This window comes from Pituophis catenifer, unplaced genomic scaffold, assembly GCF_029215685.1.
Source record: "Pituophis catenifer annectens isolate HBS135680 unplaced genomic scaffold, rPitCat1.0.hap2 SCAF_1, whole genome shotgun sequence".
Taxonomy (NCBI): Eukaryota; Metazoa; Chordata; class Lepidosauria; order Squamata; family Colubridae; genus Pituophis; species Pituophis catenifer.
Window position 1 is genome coordinate 70,894,207 of NW_027256881.1, and position 20,017 is coordinate 70,914,223.

Genomic DNA, 20,017 nt, shown 5'->3' on the forward strand with positions numbered 1-20,017 from the left:
ATAGGGCGAGTGGGGTTGTGAGGGGGAGAGAGAAGAGCTCGCGCCGGCAGCGGACGTTGCCTGAAGAGGAGGCGGAGGAGGAGGAGGAGGAGAAAAAAAAAAAAAAAGAGCCGCGGAGTTGTAGAGGACGCCTCTGGCCCCATTTGCCAGAAGCTGCTATGAGGCGTCGGTAGGAGGGCGCCTCTGAAGCGGCAGGCGAGAAGGCGGCGGGGTTTGGTGGCGGTCCTCCGCCCATCAGGAGGAGAGAAGGAGGCGGACGAAGCAGCAGCAGAGCCGCGGCGCAGCTCTGACGGGCCAGGGGGGCGGCCATGATGAAGTGAGCCACTCGCCTCTTTCCCGAGGCCCCGGAAAAAATACAGGGGCGACCAAGGAGGGGGACGCGAGAACATGGCCAATGACAGCGGTGGGAGTGGCAGCGGCGGTGGCGGCGGCGGCGGGGGGGCCGGCCAAGGCGGGGGATGCGACGGCGGCGGCAGCAGCAGCAGCAGCGCCAGCCAAGAACGGGACCGGCAGTATTGCGAGCTGTGCGGGAAGATGGAGAACCTGCTCCGTTGCGGCCGCTGCCGGAGCTCTTTCTACTGTAGCAAAGAGCATCAGCGTCAGGACTGGAAGAAGCACAAGCTCATCTGTCGGGGAAGCGACGGCGGCGGCGGCTCCCCGGCGGCAGAAGGGGGCGCTGCTGAGCCTCGAAAGCCAGGCGGCGGCGGCGGCGGCGGCTGCGACCAGCCCTTCCACCAGAGCGCTCGCCACGGCCGCCCGCATGCTGCAGGACGGGACGGCGAGGAGAGGGCGGCGGCGGTTTCCAAAAAAGCAACGGCGCTCCCCGCCAAGCCGCAGCGGGACACCAACTCGGAGGAGAACGTGGTGGTAACGAACAACCACGTTGCCAAAGTGGCGCCAGGAGCCCGAACACAGGAAGAGGAGGATAAGGAAGCGGCGGTTGCCGCGGCAGGTCCGGCCGTGGAGGCGGGGCACTTCTACCGGGATAAATCCAATTTGACTGGCGAAGCGTCCCTGCGCCCCAATGGGCAGATGAAATCGCTGGTGCCTCAGCGTCTGGCTTTGGAGTACATCGTGCCCTGCATGAACAAGCATGGCATCTGCGTGGTGGATGACTTTCTGGGCAAGGAGCTGGGCGGGCAGATCGAGCAGGAGGTTCGGGCTTTGCACCATACCGGGCGCTTCACCGACGGGCAGCTGGTCAGTCAGAAGAGCGATTCTTCCAGGGACATTCGTGGCGATAAAATCACCTGGGTGGAAGGCAAAGAGCCTGGCTGCAAGACCATCGGAAAGCTTATGAACAGTATGGACGATCTTATACGCCACTGCAATGGCAAACTGGGTAACTACAAAATCAACGGCAGGACGAAAGTGAGTGGCACCCTCATCTTTCTTGCCATCTTCTAGTGCAGTGTTTCTCAACCTTGGAAGCTTGAAGATGGGTGGACTTCAACTCCCAGAATCCCCCAGCCAGCGCTGCTGGCTGGGGGATTCTGGGAGTTGAAGTCCATCCATCTTCAAGCTACCAAGGTTGAGAAACACTGCTCTAGTGGTACTTAAGTAGCTGTCGGCAGTGAGGCCTTTGAGCTGTTGATTTAGGCCGCCTTTCTTTATGTTCCCTAAGCACATTTATTTTTAGGACGGTTTAATAGATTTAATTGAAGGCCTCAAATTGTGGGTGAGTGGTAAGGGTCACAGAAAGATTGGGAGACAACTTCTGTAAGGGATCCCTGAGGGTTTCTTAATATATTTATGCTTGGGGTTAATCTCAACTGAATTTAGTAGAATTTACATGCTTCTGATTGAATAACTGCTTATTAAATAAGCACTTGGTTAAACCATCCAAAACATGAGGTTTTGCTCATAATTCAAAGATATTAATACTATTGTAAGGTTCATAGAGGAGAAATGAAGACAAAACATTGAAAAAAAAATAAGTTTTTCCCTATAACCAATTAATGCCACAGTTATACAATTTTTTTTTCATATAAACAATTGATGACACAGTAGTGTTACAGAGTTATGTGTTGGGGTGATTGAACTGAGACTGAACTGATGAGGTTCTGCTTTGTAGTTGAGCAAATGTGTGGAAGAGAAACAGTTAAAATAGAGCATAGGTGTGTCAATATGTGTGCTTTTTATCTTCTCTCATTTTATCCATATATCTATAATAGTGTATAGGTGCTAAATGTTGAATTAGCTAGAACTAATCATGGTGTAATCCTGGGGAAATTGAATATACTGCTTGACATCCTGTTCAGTCTTGATTATTTTGTAATGCTAAATGCACATCTTGTTACATATAGCACAAGATTCTTAGTGCCAATATTATGCACAATTATTGCTTACTGAGATTTAGTGAGTATTTCTTCTAGTAAGCTGCAAAGGCATTATTGGACATTATTGAATTTAACATTGATAAATAGGACCAAAGTTGCATAGTGTTACCAACATTACATAGCAGAACTGTATTATGATTAGAAAGTATTATAAATCTTTATGGTGGTTTTGTTTCTTTGCACATGATATAGAGGTAAATGAATGTAGGATGAGCCACAGCTCTTTTTAAACATAAATGTTTCATTAGGCTAGTTGAAGATGAAGAAATTGCCTGGGATTATATGCTCTTCTCAGTCTGTAACCAAGAAGCTAAAGCAAATTTTGATGAGGATTAACACTTGAACATTTGTTGGAAAGAACTGAGTGGGAAAAAATTAACAGGTTTAAAATATGGAAGTATCCACTCATTTAAAAAAGTGCTGGGTTATGTTTATAATTATATTATATAAAAGTATAATTATATAATTATCAGTGATAGAATTAATAATATGCTTCTTAAATCCAATATGTTAGAAAAGTTGTATCTTTGCTAATCATCAGTTAAAATATAATTGGGTAGCAGCATTGCTTAAAATGTTACATGGTTAAGTCAGTGTGGTTTTAGAGAGAAGGCTTCTGTCCTCATTTTTCTATAAATATTTGTGCTGGGAAACCATAGGGAATCAGATCTGTGTTTATTTTATTTATTTTTGCCTACTTAAGAGTATACTTTTGAAGCATGCAGTTAATAAAAAGAGTCAGGAGGACAGTTATCTACACTGCTTTGTGTCCCACATATATTAAGAAAAAAATGTTCATTGTGGTTTATAAAATAGGACAAAATGAAACATAATCTGAATTAAGAATTCCTTAAATCTGTTTCAATTAAACAAATCATGATATATATTGGCTTTTGAACCTCATGGGAACAGTGCATTTGATACTGCTAAGAAAATGATGATATGAAAGCCTCTCTCTATAGTTTTTATGGGCAATTGAAGAAAAAATATCATTTAAGCCTTGCAGGGAATATTTTCATGAAATATGAGTGTGTGTATTACAGCCATGTAGCAGTTTAGATTTGAAGACACAAGCCCATATCTTCTCCCAAAATTATGCAGCAGTTTCAGAGGGCAAGCCTCCTAAACACAACCCCAAGAGGAGGTAAGGCTGCTTTAGAAGGTGCTGCATTTGCCCTCTGTGATCTGGACTATCTTGTGCCCTCAAATCCAAATATGTATAATATACATTAAAAAAATTATGAAAGAAAGCAGATTGAACTGTGAAGTCAAAGTAAAATGAAATATAGAAGTTACAGATTATGTAACTAAAGTTCTTGAGAAAAATAAGAGTTTTTTTAATCATGAACTGATTTGACACATGATATGATCAGTATTTTATTCACAGGAAATAGTTAAACTTCTTAGTGAATGCTAGTGAACAGGGGTAGCTCAGATTACTACTCAAACTGTATTTGCTAAAATTTCCCTCCAGATGCTTTAGAACACTTATCTCTGTTTTCCTTATTCCATTTTTAGATTCTCGTAATATTATATATAAAATTCAATTTTCTTTATAGTATTTTTCTTATATTCAACTCCTGTCAAACCTGAATGTTTTATTCCATAACATGCTACCTCTATGTTAGTACAGTGACTTCAATGTATCAGACTAGCTATTTCTGCTTTCAAAACTCTTGTTTTTTTTCCTCTGATTACAGGTAGTCCTCGACATACAGCCTTTTGTTGTATTTGAAGTTACAACAACACTGAAATAAGTGATTTATGACCATTATTCACATTTACAACCATTGTAGCATCCCCATAGTCAGGTGAACAAAATTTGGATGCTTGGCAACTGGTTCATATTGATGACGGTTGCAGAACCGTCTGGTTCTGTGACCTGACAAGCAAAATCAATGGGGAAGCCAGATTTACTTAACAACCATGTTACTTAACAACAGCAGTGATTCACTTAACAACTGTAGTAAGAAAAATCATAAAATGGGGGAAAACTCATTTAACAACTGTCTTGCTTAGCAACATAAATTTTGGGCTCAATTTATCGTAAGTTGAGGTCTACCTGGATTTCTTAAATGAACTTGTTTTATCTAGCTTTGTTAATTTTCAATTTCATTTTTTTCAAATTTAATTTGTACTGTAACTTTGTCAGTTTAATATAACTTACAACTGTTTATGAAGGGACCATGATACATTTGTGTGCTGCGTAGAATTTATTATAGTTTTAGATGTATTATTATTAACCGTAGGTTGTCATCATATATTTTTGAGTAAGTCTCATAAGCTTAACTTTAATAAAACGTTTGTTTTGAGGTGGACAACTATTTAAAAACTCCAGGATTGTTAAAAAGGTAATATAAAAACCTTTAATGTAAAGTATTATTTAGAAATCTTTGTTTTATATAGTTTTCTTTATAGAAAACAATTATTCCCATTTTTTATTATTAAAAGAATTATAAATATATTTTATCAGGGAACTTAAGAAATGCTGAAGATGATATCTGTAAAGACTTGCTGTTCACCATAGTTTAAAGCTATTAGTAGAATAGAGTTGGCACCCTCCAAGTTCTTTTAGTTAAACGATGTCATTTCTAGGATCCTGGAAGTGCCTCTTCTCTATAGCAATTTTGTCTATGCTGTTGGTGTTCAACTGTGCTCCTATTTCTATCATTGTTTTCTTTTGCCATAATCACTGTATTTTTGTTTGCAGGTCTTTGCATATTGTGATTTTCTCCAGTTCTTTCTCTTCTATTCTGCTATCTCTGGGCACAACAAAATCCACTATCCAGATTTTTTTGTCCTTATCAACAATTGTTTCGTCTGGAGTGTTATGTGGCAAGTACTTGTCTGTTTGAATTCTGAAATCCCAGAGCACTTTAATTTCTTCATTTTCTACTCATCTATTTTGTGGACTCACCAGTTCTTGCTTGCTGGCAAATGGTATTTCTTGCAGATCTTCCAAGGCACCATTGTTGCTACTTTGTTATGCTGTTGTTTGTAGTCAGTCTCTGCAGTCTTCTTGCAGCAGTTAACTAGGTGTTTGTTTCTTCAGCTTCTTCGCAGAAGCTTCATTTGTTCCTTGTTACAGTCTTCTCATTTCTGACTTTGTATGCATTTGTTCTTAAAGCTTGGTCTTGTACAGCCAAAATTAGCTTGTCTCTTTCTTCAGCTTTCTTGCTTTTAGCCATTGCCATTGCCAGGTTTTGTTATCTGCTTTGCTTGCTTTTTTTAATATACTGGCCATGTAATATTTTGCATTGTCTCTTCTCTATTCTTCATTTGGTCTGTCTTACAGGCCAGTTTGATCTCTCCAGTACTCAATAAGTCTTCATGGTATACTAGTTTGAGTTCATCTTCTTTGCTTTTCTTATTAAAATGCTCCAGAAGATGAAGTCAAAAAAATACCTCAGCATTTCTAGCTCTATCTCAAAATAGGATGAATACATTTCTGGATCTTAAAATTTATAAATTTAATTTTTCTGTTTTCTTTTTAAGTTATGTATTCTTTTTGTGCAAAATAATGTAAAGAACTGCAAAGATTGACTGAGTTTATTTCATAGAAAATTAGTTATTTTCCAGGTTGGCTTTCTCTTGATTTAGGAATTGACACTTTTGTAGGAAAAGCATCATTTTCTCACTTGCAGTGTTGATGTTGTTGTTGAGAAAATATATACAATTAGCTTATTGGGATATATTGGGCTCAGTTTGTGGCATACCAATTTTTACTCTAGGCGTTTTAGTTTTCTTCTCCCTCTTCTGTTTTTTCCTGTAGAAAATTGAGTTCGTCCAAGAAGAATTGCTAATATGTTTAATGTTAAAAGTATTGTAACTTTGTGGGTTCCAATGTAGCTTCTGAAGTAGACTGTGTTTGGGAATGTGATACCTATTGTATCACATTTGTGTTGTATTTGATGAAGCCCATCTGCTCACAGAGGAACACAGCAGAGAAAAGAATTCCCACCAAGTCTCAGTCTCCCTAGATTGTCTGGGGGATTTTAGAGTAGATTGAGACATATACTGAGATAGTTTGAACAGGAAGAAAAGAGAAAATATGCTTAAGTTAGATGAATCATAATAAAGTCTAGTCCTGTTTTGGTAACCAGCAGTCAACTTGACATTAAATATATTTCTATTTTCAGTCAAAACATTAAATATCAACGATAATAGTTGTTTCCATTTATTTGGCAATATGAGGGGGAAAAACTTGCAAACATTGAGAAATATTCAAGAGATGGAAAGAAAACAAAGTCATGTCAATATTCAAAAGTTGAAGGAGAAATTACAATCATACAAATGTCTGCTCCCCAGGTCTGAGATTCAGGACAAGAAACCAGTTTTTTCTTGATGGGGTATGGCTTGAGTACTTCAAAAATAATTATCTACATTTATTTTAGGTATATTTCCCCATTATCCTATTTTTATTAAGAAGTGTTATTCAAAATTGTTGGAAATATTTATATCCATTACATTGCTAGAAAAGGAATGTTGCTTTCTTTAACAAGTGAGCAAAGGAGGGGTGCTATGAGAAAACTTTAAATTGCTATTAATTTATTGTCTTTTAATCCGAAATGGTTTTTAAGTTCAGAGCATTCTTTTTTGTTTTTAATTTTGGAGAAATTAAAATATGAATATATGGATATAAAGTTGATGTGTTTGATTCATAAAATTGAAAAGTAGTTTATTAAGACTTATTAAGGCTTATAAGTTTATCAATTTAATTTATATAAACATTTTTAATTTTAGTTGCAAATTCAGCTATAAGCTACTGAACACTAAGTAGATATCTTCATTTTTGCTTGTTTAGGGAAAGCATGAACACTGCGAACAGGCCTCTCATAGAATCATATAGTGGAAAGGAACCTTGAGGTCTTGTAGTTCAATATTATCTTCTGCTACAGAAAGTAATTCAGAAAATATTTACTTTTTAGGGAAAATGTTTAGAAAAAGGAGGTGATGATTGGCCCTGCGAATCCACACATTCCATGTGAAACATTTTCTAAACAGTTTCATTTTTTGAATTTCAAATGTTATCAATTCTATTATGTTTGTTGATGATTAATCATTTTCCATTACTCTTTGTCCTTCTACAATAGTTTATTTCTTTTACTTCATGTATTTTCTAATATAGGCCACTTTATCAGTTAACAATTATACATATCATTCAATAAGAAAATATTATGCTATAGCTTATAAACTATTTTTACATGGAAATGTAAAATCCCCCCATTTTTCCTGAACTTTTCTATTTATATTCAATGGATCTTCACATCTCTAATTTTATATGATCTTTATTGATTTTTCTCAAAACCCAGTTGACAACCATACTTATAAATGTAATCAGATCGGGCTATCTTGTACTATCTAAGATGTAGGATAAAATTTATTGTATTAAAAGCATTAATATAATTTAATGGTGGTTTACAGTTTTGATGTTTGTGCCTTAAGCAGATATTTTTAAAGCAAATTAGGTATAATTTATATATATATACTAGTTTATAAATCTAATGATTTTGTGTGTAAACCGTCTCTGAACGGAAGTCTGACAGGTGATTGCAATTAGTAAAAAGCATATTAAATAATCAACAAATATATTTGCTTCATTTCATATAATATAAATTAGATATCATTTAGAACAGAGTTTCTTAAAGTATAGTTTTAGGTTTCCTAAGGTCCCTCAAAACCCTCTTGGGGACCTCATAATTAAATAATTTGCCAACCTGTGTTGAAAAGAATACCATATTAAAAATCCCATCAAACATGAGAAAAGATAGTGGCAGCAGATGCATCAATGTTAATTTTTAATAGAGTAAATATTGTTAAATATAGGGCAAAACATTTTCAATTAAGATACCTCAAATGAAGTAACTTTCAGAACGCATCCAAAATCCGGGACCCATGACTCCCATGGAATTGAAATTTGGCAAATTTTATAAACATTTTATACAAAATGTCATAAACATTTTCTACGGTCAATTCCTGATTGTGCTGTTTCAATATGGGCTAATTTCAAGGCAAATAGATCTCTGATTATGTCCCAGATTTTTGAAGAACTTTTATTTCCCACTCTGTTGAAGGCATTGACAAATCTAGTAAGGAAATATCTCTGAGTGACTCAAAGGGGGATGGGTTTCTAGTAATTTTTTAAAGCAAGGGAGAGTCCTGTGTTTATAACACATTTGAAGGTATCTTAATCATAGTATATTATATTACATAGTGCCAGTTGAATGGGAACATAGAATCTGAAATTTATCTTAGAAACAGACTAATTTTAAATGTTCATGCAAAAACAAAATATTATTATGCAATATGTTTTCATATAGCTGTTAAGAATATAGGATATCCATCTATCCACTCATCCAACCATCCACCTATCAATCACATTTATATTACCACCCATCTCATGTAGTGACTGGGCAGAGTACAAGGTAATCCGAATAGATTTAAAAAAAGCCAATGATGCAACAAAGATAAAATTAAAAAGATTTTTAAAAATAGTAGAGGGAGAAGCCATATAGAGACTACATTCAGTTGGCCATCGTGTAACCATCTGGCAGGCTCTGCTCTATTATGGGATCCAAGCCAGTTGAAATAACAATGTTTTGAATATCATCTGAAGACCAATAAGATTGGAGCTAGCCTCACCTTGGGGGAAGGGGGGGAGGATGCTCCACAGGGCAAGCACGATGGCAGAAAAGTCTTTCCTCCTAGATCCCATTTGAAGATATTCCCTATCTGGGTAGTCCTGTAACATGCCCCTTCTGCCTATGGGACAGGTAGATATAACTGGAGAGAAGTGATCGCCCAAATAACCAAGTGCCATGATAATGATAAGTATCAATAAAATTATTACATCTTATGATATAAAGACTTCGTACCTGATACACCAATTGAACACGCTCATTTTTGTATTCCCAAGCAGACACAAAGTTAGATTAGTAGATTTGTTGTAAATAGTTAGAAAGTCAAGTATTTAAAGAAAAGACATTCTGTATCTAAAAGAATGCAGAATCTTGCCATATGTATTCTCAAGGCTTAAATCCGGAGTCCTTTCCTCTGACCCTTTCTAAGCAGTGACAGTTTTGCTGCTCATTTCCTGAGGCTAAAGATTTGTGAAGCAACTCTCTTGATAGTGAGAATCAAATCCCACTTCAGCTCTTAGCAAGTGCTATGGGAGAAAAATCTATAAGAAGCCGTATACTTTTTTTCTTCTACCCAATTGTATGAAATGCAGTGAAATTCATTTTCCCTACTCGGGACTCATCTATAGATCTGTTGTTATAGAAATGGCTAGTTTATACTATTATGTAAAAGTAAAAAGTTGAGGTTCAATGTTACTTCCTGTTCTACTGCACCAAAGGCAGTCGGAAGTCAATGCCTTCTCTTTCTTTTTCCCTTGTTCTCTACACTTTTCCCTTTTTCCTCCCTTATTTTTCCTATTATTTGCTTTTATATTTTAAACTAATAAAATGGCAAAGATGGGAAAAAAGATAAATATTTTTTTAAGGATTTATCTCTAGTTTCAGGATTTGGTGTGATTGTTTAATTTCCCATCTTTATTGGAAGGGGTTTGCAAAGCCTAGTCAGACACACAGAGACGTGTTCAGTAATATTCAAGAGCAAGACCCTGAAACAAAAACCCATGGGTTTATTTATTATCAAGTAACAAGGAACTACAGACATGTAAAAACATGATTGGTTACAAAGAAGCCTGAAGCAAAAATAGACACATCATGCTGCACCTGTCAAATACGAAGCCAAAACTTTCCACTAGTTTTAATGAACAACTTCCTTTTGAAACCCTAACTGCTAATAGTGGAAACTATGATGTATGCTTGCTTGATTGCATATAAATAATGACTACTATACTTAAAACTCTTACATTATGTTCAGGAACACTTAAATTCTTTCACAGTACGAATGTGCTAAAAGTTTCATACTTGGAACCACCAGCTTGGTGTGGTCTATGTCCAAACCAATTATGCTTATTTTATGTTATGTGAAGCAATCCAGTATGTTGAATTTTATATTATGATTACACACACGCACGCGCACACACAGACTACAGTTAAATTATATGACTTATCAAGTTGTGCATGCTCTTTGATCCAATTTTAACCATGGTATTAATGACTTGCCTGAAATAGTTTAATGTAGGAGTAGTAAAAAAAACTGTTAACTCTGTTAAGTTTTGTCTGTTATCTGTAGCCCTCATTCCTTTAATTTTCGATGTCTAGGGAAATTCTCATCAAAGAACGAATGATTATATGGCTATAAAAGTTAAAACTATATATTATTATATTGCTTCTGGTAAAAAAAATATTCCTTTAGTATTCAATTCCTTAATTCATTAAGATCTCTGTAGTTTTCTTGGTAACTATTCTTTTCTTCTGAGATGGTTTTAGAGAGGAATCTAAATAACTTATTTGTTTAGATTTACAACAAAATAACTTATTATTGCAGAGGAATGTAGAAAAAGATCATCTTTAAAAGATTACGGATATATTTCAGCTGATCATACTGAGGGTAATTAGAGCTTGCTGTGGAGCATCCTAAAGGGATGATTATGGCATAAGGTTTTTGTTTGATTGGTTTACTGTTTTATTTTATGGTTGTTTTAGAGTTACTGATTTTACTGTTGTTATGAGCCACCCAGAGTTGCTTAAGATGCTTCATACAACACACTAAACTAGGCTAAAAATGCTGTTGGATAGTTTGTAATTCAGTGTATTGTTGGGATTTATACCACTGTCCTAGCATTATATGAAATAGGCAGTCTTGTTTAGCTCTAGTTATTGTATTTGTTTTAATAGAGCATATTATCCAAATATAACAGTTGTGCTTTGTTAATCTATTTTAAAGTGTAGAAGGTTGTTTGGACCCAAACAATATGTAGAATTCCTTGCCGTGTTCATTTTGAAACTTAGGTTTTAGTCTAGTATATAAAGTAACCTTGCAATTCTTTATAGGAAAGTAATACCTGAATTCCTTCATGTGTCTGTTTTTAAGTGTTCTTTGAAATTTTTTTGTACTGTTTTGAAATGCCAGTGAAAAGTCATTCTCCATAGTATCGACGGGAGAGTCCAGGATGGGGTTGCTCTAGTCTCGTAGCTCTATTGACTGAGTTGAATTTCTGAGGACACGCCTCCCTGGTAACAGTCCCCAGTTTTTCAACTCAGTCTCAGCTCTTTTGGATGCTAATTTTGCAGCTCCAGAGAGTTTCTGAGGAGAAATTGGATTTTTAGTACTATATAACTCCCTGATTTTACAACTGTCAAAACAGGAACGGTTTGGTCTTTTATGGTGCTTTGGTGTGCTGTGCCTCACAGCTGATAGGCAGTGACTCTCCACAGCAGCGGATAGGAGCCTGGGGTGGCTGCCCACTTCGGCGGTCACAGTCTGAGCCTTTTAAAATGCCAGTGAGAGTCATCCTTGTTTGTTTGCAGGTAACTACATATAAATGTATTAATAACTATCTTTAGACGGCAGCAAAAACCCTAATCGTACATTATTAATAATATAATTGAATTTATAAACAGCAGGCTAAAATTTAATAGAAAGGCCTCTGTATTCTCCTCCAAATTATAATGTTCTTAATAATAAAGCAATGTGGATCATTCAAGTTATACCACTTTACTTACAGAAAAGATTTATAGGTAATCCCAACTTTACAACAGTTTATTTAGTGACTGTTCAAAGTCAGTCACTAAAAAAGTGAAAAAAGTGAAACTGAAAAAAGTGACTTATTACCATTTTTCACACTTATGATTTATTGGAGCATTGCCATGATCATATGATTAAAATTCAGATGCTTGGCAGCTGACTCATATTTATGATGGTTGCAGTGTCCCGAGATCATGTGATCCCCTTTTGTGATCTTCCGATGAGCAAAGACGATAGGGAAGCCAAATTCACTTAACAAGTATGTGATTAACTGCAGTGATTCACTTAACAACTGTGGCAAGAAAGGTTGTAAAAGGGGGCAAAACTTAGTTAACAAATGTTAAACTTAGCAACAGAATTCTGAGCTCAGTTGTGGTCGTACGTCTGTATGCCATTTGTTTAGGGAGGTAAGGAACTCTGGAGTAAGAGAGCTGCAGAGGGGAAAAAATAAAATAATAATTGTGGAAGCAGAAGTACACTTGAATATATTGAATAGAGATGTATTGCTTATTTATTTGTTTATTAAGTTTATACTTCCCATCTCAATGAATGACTCTGAGAAGTGAACAATAAAACAATAATTACAAAAATTAAAACATGGCAGCCAAGAAAATCATTATCACAACCAAGAAATGGGACCTCTCATATCCCTAGGCCCAGAAAAAGATCTTGCAAAGTAATTTTGGTTTCTTCCTGTTTTAATCTTCAAATATAAGATGGTAAAGACTATTGAGCATTGACCTAATTTTCCCACGTTACTGCTGGCACAATAACTATACCAGATTAAATCTTACACATTGTCAATATATATAAAGCTATCATTACCCTAATGTGTTAGACAACCGTCTGAATGAATATGCTTTTAAAAAATAGTTTCAGGGATGTTACACATATTCATTTACATATTTATTAAATATTTTCACAAGATTTATTAAATATTTTCAAAATGCTGAAATTTATAAATCCATTTTCTGAGATAGAGAAGAAGTCCCTTTATGTTCATGTTTTGTCCTTTCTTGTTAATTGTAGGCAATGGTAGCTTGTTACCCAGGCAATGGAACAGGATATGTGCGACATGTGGATAATCCAAATGGAGATGGAAGATGTGTTACGTGTATATATTACCTTAATAAAGACTGGGATGCCAAGGTACTTTCTATTTTTGGAGAAGGTTTTACAGTACATATATTAAGAAATGGCATTCTTGTTATATTAATTGTAATAAATGGTTGAGTGTTATGCTAAGTTGTTTTAAGTAAGTCTAAAAATAGTTAAGCTGGTTTTTTCATAAATTATTGACTGGCTCCCTTGAATATATGGCAAATTCATTCTTAAGATTGCAAGCAAGCCTAGGTTTAAAGGGCAAATATATTTTGCCTAGGATCTAAAATGTTTTCTGGTTGTACTTTTGGAAAATATATTGGAAATTCTATTATGTAAACTAAGACTTTTAGCCTCAAGTAATTCGCCTACCCTCAGCTTATATTTTTATCAACATCATGATTTGTGGTTATTGGTAAAGTGATTCAAATGAAAATGTAATAAGCACCAAATGTGTTATATCTTTAATTGTGGTGCTCAATGTATTTGTTGAAAAGGAAAAGGAGGAGGAAGAATTATCTTTAGGAAAGTTTGTGGAAAGACAACCAGAACGTAATTTGTATCATCTTAGTTTGATGGCCCTTTGTGTAATTTTCTGTTACTTTTGCTTCATCCTGAAGAATTTTGGAATATTAGGAAGCATTGCCATTATTGCTGTTATCTATCGTAGCAGATAATAATATCTTACAATAACTGATAACTACTAAAAATGTAAAATCCTGTTGGATTTTTTTCAAGGTAAGTGGAGGTATTCTTCGAATATTCCCAGAAGGCAAAGCCCAGTTTGCTGATATTGAACCTAAATTTGATAGACTGCTATTCTTCTGGTCTGATCGCCGCAATCCCCATGAAGTGCAGCCTGCATTTGCTACAAGGTGAGATGAATAAATCATGCATACAGATTTTAAAGAAGCCTGGCAGAGCGTGAAATGTTAAAAACTTGCTGTTTTAGCTTTCAAAAACACATTAATTGCTTTCTAGAAAGTTACAGATGAACAAAACCCTCTTAAAATGCTTGTTGCAATTTGGGGATCTACCCTGCTGCTACTATTTGTGGGCCATCAGAGTCTTATCAGTTTAAGTACTGTAGAATATATAATAAATAATAAATAAAAAGTTAAAATTTTGAACTATTATATTGCAATAATGAACCTTTAATGGATCTTGCTTTAATGGAGTTGGGTTTAGCGAAAAAAGTCTAGTGATTCTGTTTATTGAATGTAAGAAATAAAGAAATTAACTATGTTGTTCTTGGGCTGGGCCTGTATGTATCCTCTTTCAGAGATTGCAAAAAAGGTAAATAAATTTAATCTATTGTGGTGTTATTTATTTAAAGGATAAAACAGCCTCCTATTATCTTAGTGCTCTCCAAATGTATAAATTTCAGTTCCCAGTATTCTCAGCAATAGCCATGCTGGCTGAGGAATTCTGAGAGTTGAAATCCATATATCAGGAAATGTACTTACAGAAATGATATTTAGATAATTTAGAGATAGTAACTTTTCCTAGAAGATCAAGACATCACAATTTTAACTAATGCAAAAAGTAAACTCTTTCAATTATAAATTGAAAAATTAAGGACTCATTACGTGATGTAAGTGAGGACGATCTTTCAGATGTTTTGTTAAGAATTAATAGACTGGTAAAATTATTTTATAAAGAACATTAATTAGCAAAGATACAACATACTTCAATATTTTTTATTTTCATATTGATTTAAAATGAATTTCCATAAATTACAGAGGTCTCAGTTCTAGAGAAATTAAGATAGTAAGTATCTTGAGTTTCACTTTTAAAAATACCTAGTTCCCTAATAATTTATATAAATTATGAAAGGTCATGATACTCATGGCACCACATAAGGGAGAAAATAGTTCTATAAAACTGACAAATTGTGTTGGAATTGTACTTTCTGAGTGTAATAGAAATAATCTCAAGTAATCTTGACAGAAGCATTATTTTAATGTACCATTACTGCTTCGCCTTTTTTGTTCTTTTAAAGGTACGCAATAACAGTGTGGTATTTTGATGCAGATGAAAGAGCCCGTGCAAAAGTAAAATACTTAACAGGTAAGTAAATTGCCATATTTTCTTACTGAGTGTTTTTACAAATTTCTTACTTGAATTTAGTCTAGTAGGACTATATTAATTTATTTTTAAAGATTGTGTTTAATCAAAATTACATTAATCTAGAGTATAGAAATTGAGCTACTATCACTGTATTAAAATGTCAAGCAATATCTACTCTAGGGGTATAGTTTACTAAAACTGACTACTTGGCAAAAATAGAATTATATATCTCTATTAGAAATTCCTTGCTAGCTGACTTTTGCTGTGTAAGAGTAAGAAGGAAGTGGAAAAAGTATATAGCCTTGGATAGGCACATTGCGTAGTTTTTAAAAGATGAAGATCTATTTACTTGGTTCTCTGAAGTGTCCTGAAATTTTGCTTCTACTTGTGTGGGACTGCCCTTGAAGAGTATTTGGAAACTTTGTTTGTTTGTTTATTTAATCAAACAAAAATTACAAATTTGAACAAATAAAATAAACAAATAAAAATGTGACAGGGACGGTAGACATGTCAGGGGACCTCTTAAATATGGAGTGAGGTCCACAGAAGTTAAGTTAGAATTAAAACTATAAAACTGTTAACCCCAGCTGATACAAAATGCAGTGGCACATGCAGTTATCTGTGTCTCTAGAACAACACACAATACAACACTGTTTCACAAGCTGCACTGGTTATAAGTCTGTTTTCAGTTTCAATTCAAGGTGCTGTTTTTCTTACTTAAAAAGCCCTACATGGGCCAGATTATTTGAGGGACCATTTCTCCCCAACTATATTTGCCTGTCCTATCAGTTCCAGCCAAAAAGGGTGGTCCTGTCAGAACTACATTTAGTGGGACTCAGGAGGCAGATTTCTCTGCTGTGTCACCCACTTGAAGGACTAATTGTGGGCTCAATTATGGTTGTAGTGCCTATAAAGGCACTTTTTGTGAGATGGGTGGCCATATAAATTAGATGAATGAATAAAAATGAAACTACTTAATTATAACAAAATAATATAATAAAAATAGTTTTAACGTTCAAAAACCAAGTACAAAGATGTGCCTTGATGCTGTTTTTTTTTTCAAATTCAGTCATTGATCAAATTCAGCTTTGTATAGTTCAGTATGTCTTGTAGGTTAATAATTATTTTAATAATATTTAGCTTGGTTTCAAACAGGAATTAATTGTGAAGTTCTAAAAATATGTATTTTGTTTTAAAGTTTAATAAAAGAAAAATTATAATTTATTTCAAATCCGTGTTTCAGTACCATCTTTTCATATAATATCCTCCCTTTTTTGCAGGTGAAAAAGGTGTGAGAGTTGAACTAAATAAACCTTCAGATTCAGATGGGAAAGAACATTTGTAAAGCCTTTGGTCTACAGTTCCCTCCTCTACATTCTGACTCTTTTCACCTCACCTTCATCAAACCTTGATGATATCTATTAACTTTTGAATGTGAATAATAAGAAAAAGAAAATCAGCACCAAATCAAGATTTTGAATCGGTAAACAATGGGTTTCAATGTTACATCAAATGGCTTTTTAACTGCTGAAGCATTGTACTCCATGATTGTGACTCCAGTCCTGTGACTGCTAATGTAAAGATAAGCATTGACAAGAAACAGTTTACACATGAAGTGCCCGACATTTGAGATTTTTCTATCATTCATTTTTTGACATTCAGTTATTCAGCTCAGTGCTGTTCATCTTCCTCTTTAAAAAAGTGATAAATGTTGAGTTTAAATAATTTTGTATAACTAGGTTTGGTGATCAAAATTGAACAAAACATTCTCCAAAGTAGCATTTCTCTATTTTTGTAAATCTGCTATTTTCCCCATTATTCTATCATATAAAACTTAATTTAAATAAATGAAATGCCAGTAAATGATTGTCTTTTTACCTAAAATCCAAAAAGGAGCACTTTAATCATCATCTGAGAACCCATTTTTTTCATATCTTATACTGATTTGATTGATTGTATTGTGTTCTCTCTGAAACTTAAGCAACATGAAACAGATGCCTGTCTTTCTCTCAGTTACTTATGGCTTTACTTACTGAATCCGGAAAGTAACCATTTTTTAATCTGTAACATTTGGGTTTTCTAAGTGACTGGCTGGCCACTAAGTGAACTTGATACTCTCTGTACTGTCATAGCGTTGAACGCTATGGGTGTACTCCACTGGGAACTTCATCTGTGAACCCATTTGATGGAAATGCAGTTCTTCAAAGAAAAGCTGGGCTCTTGTGCAACTTCTGCAGATGAATTACTAGGTGGATTCTGTCCACAAATATCATTCAATACCTAAACTGTAAGGGCTTTTCTAGGCTTTTAGATGAAGCAACACCCCTTCTACTACTTTGATGGGAGATCTGTCTTAACTCATTTCAAAGCTTTCTCTCATTTGTGTAAGTTAAAATCAGAGATAAGTGTTCTCTCAAAGCATTACCATCCCTCATCCTTTACTGTTTGCCCCTTGATCCTCTTACATGATGTCAGGTGTATATTAAATACATTAAGACTGAAGTGCATCACTGCAGGCTTAATATGTGAAGGATTTCATACTAAGGAGAAATTTTTACATGGTCTAATGTTTCTGGGGGGGAAAAGTGAGGAACAATAACATTCATTTACCAGCTATGTGAAATTTATTTTAGTTTTCTGCTGAAATGTGATTCCCTGAAGGGGGAAGCTTTTAAATTCTCCCAGCCTTACCGATAGCATCACCAATCCCTTTTTGCCTCACTTAATCAAAATAAAGTAAGTGTACAGAAATGTTTCTCTGTATACAACTTAACATCTGTATAGTTTATATTCTTAAAAGTCCTTTTCTATGGAAAGCTCAGTAATTTTTATTAAAAAAAAAAACTTACTATTCATGTAAAACATGAAAAACAACAAGGATTGTGCTTACTGACCATTGACAGAAGGGAGAAAATTCAACATTATAATAACATGCTGGGGAAAGTTACAAAAAAAAAGTTTGGTTTTTTGTTCCCTTCTGTTCCCTTCTCCAAAAATTACTTACTAGCTGTCAAAACTTGTAATAGTTTGACTTTTCTCTTCATCCTGGTAAATCAGAAGAAAACACATCTTACTCTTAAGTGCCTCTGGAAGCCTGGCCAAGGAGTGTTAATTCTTTACTGACTGGCCTGCAGCGCAATGCACAGTTTAGGCCTAGTAAATCTAACTTTTAACTGCTTTTGTATTATGTTTAATGTGTTAAAATGCAAACCTAAGACTTTACTTTTTTGTCCCTTTATTCAAAGGTATCAATCAGCATCTTACATTTGCGCTTGCTGGGGAGATATACAATCTCTTGGATATCTCCATTATTTACAAAAGTTACCAAACCGGGCCTCTGATGCCCATTTGAAAACAGTTCACGTCAGTTAAATTTTCAGCCTGGGGCATCACCAAACAGAAACCTGTTTCAGACTATTTTTAAATTGTCTTATGGCCTGTATTTCTGTTTAGTCCTGGTTAAAGATAAAGCTTCATGATGCTATTTTTATTTCATGACATTAGCCAGCTGTAAAACAAGACTTTTATCTAGCAGGCAAAGAAATTCAGGATTCATTTGCAGATTTATTATAAAGTCATGTAACTTTTGAAAATCAGTGTTCCTTATTGAAAGAGCTCTCGAGTTGCTTGTAAAGCTAATCTGATTAAAAGATTATAAAAATTCTTGAAACAATGTGGTTATTTTGTAATTATGTAACACTTTTAAAGCCTATTCCACAGCAACTAATTTGTAATCTGATAAACTGTGTGTGTGTGCACGCGTGTGCCTGTTTTTAGCAGGCAGTGACACTAACTGTAGTCAAAAGTCTGTTAGCTTTATTTATAAACCCTGTTTTTAATTATCTAATCTAGCTGTGATTGTTTTTAAAAGTGAGGCTGCTGAGGGAAAATAAGCAGAGGAGGGAGAAAAGTGCTGTGGCCTGGTAGTAAGTCAACACTATGATTATAAGCATTTTATCTCTACTACCTTAGTGCCTCCCTTGCTGTAAACACAGTTCTTGATTGAGAGACGTAGATAGGTATTCTGAGTATATCCACACAAACTGAATTCAGAGATTCACAATCACTAGGTAAACGGCAGGATCTTCTGCCTGCCCTTGTGTCTTCTAATCCACAAAAAAGAAAATGCTATCTGGATACATTTCAAGGCTAGTCATCTTCTAGGGAAGGGACAATTACATATACTTGTCAGAAGACACTAAGAGGATTCACTTTTAACCACCTACATAAAGCACCCTGATTGCAGATGTACGAAATATTTTTTCAATTGATTACGTATCTTTAGCTGGTTTGATACAAGCTTTAAATAAAAATTGTTCCTCATCAAATCAATAGTTCACATTTTTTGTGAACTTTGTTCTGAGAAATTTAATTTTCTGACCATTTTTTTACTACAAATGTTTTTTTAACTTAAAAAGTTTTAAGTCAAAACAATAAGCAAATGTCTTTCAACAACACATAAATGCAAGAGCCTTAGTTTATGTTTTGATGTATTATTATTTTTAATATTTAGGGAGACCCCTCTAGAAAAGTACATAAGTATGTAACCAGACTTATAAAAACAACAGTAAAATACAATGCAAATTAGAAAAATTACAGTATAAAAATGTAAACTCCTAGCAGCCTTTTGGGCTGATATATATTCATTGCTTGGCCACAAATTGCCTCTTAAATGTAAATAAAGTGGCATTCTTGTTACGCAGTGTAGTAGATCTCTGGAGATTCTTCATAACAACTATGTCTACACAGTTGGTTACAATAAAAATGAATAAATTAGATCAGTTACTTGAGTAAGTTGGATTAGATCACTTAGGGGCTTGTTCTATGCTTGTTTTATATATTTTTGT

At 35.1% G+C, this 20,017-nt stretch overlaps 1 protein-coding gene across 3 annotated transcripts in view; it reads left to right on the forward strand.

The window, feature by feature from the left end:
• Positions 1-20,017, forward strand: part of EGLN1 (egl-9 family hypoxia inducible factor 1) — a 23,397-nt gene continuing 3,380 nt past the window's right edge. For 2 of the 3 annotated variants that reach the window (XR_011599748.1, XR_011599747.1), the window contains exons 1-5: positions 1-1,371; positions 13,029-13,148; positions 13,839-13,975; positions 15,103-15,170; positions 16,451-16,653. Coding sequence is in view for 1 of the 3 variants with exons in the window: in XM_070932565.1 (XP_070788666.1) it covers positions 388-1,371; positions 13,029-13,148; positions 13,839-13,975; positions 15,103-15,170; positions 16,451-16,515 (1,374 nt within the window). In the remaining 2 variants the exon portion in view is untranslated. Of the gene's footprint in view, positions 1,372-13,028; positions 13,149-13,838; positions 13,976-15,102; positions 15,171-16,450; positions 18,844-20,017 lie in introns of those variants that run through there. The other variant, XM_070932565.1, reaches the window with a different exon arrangement.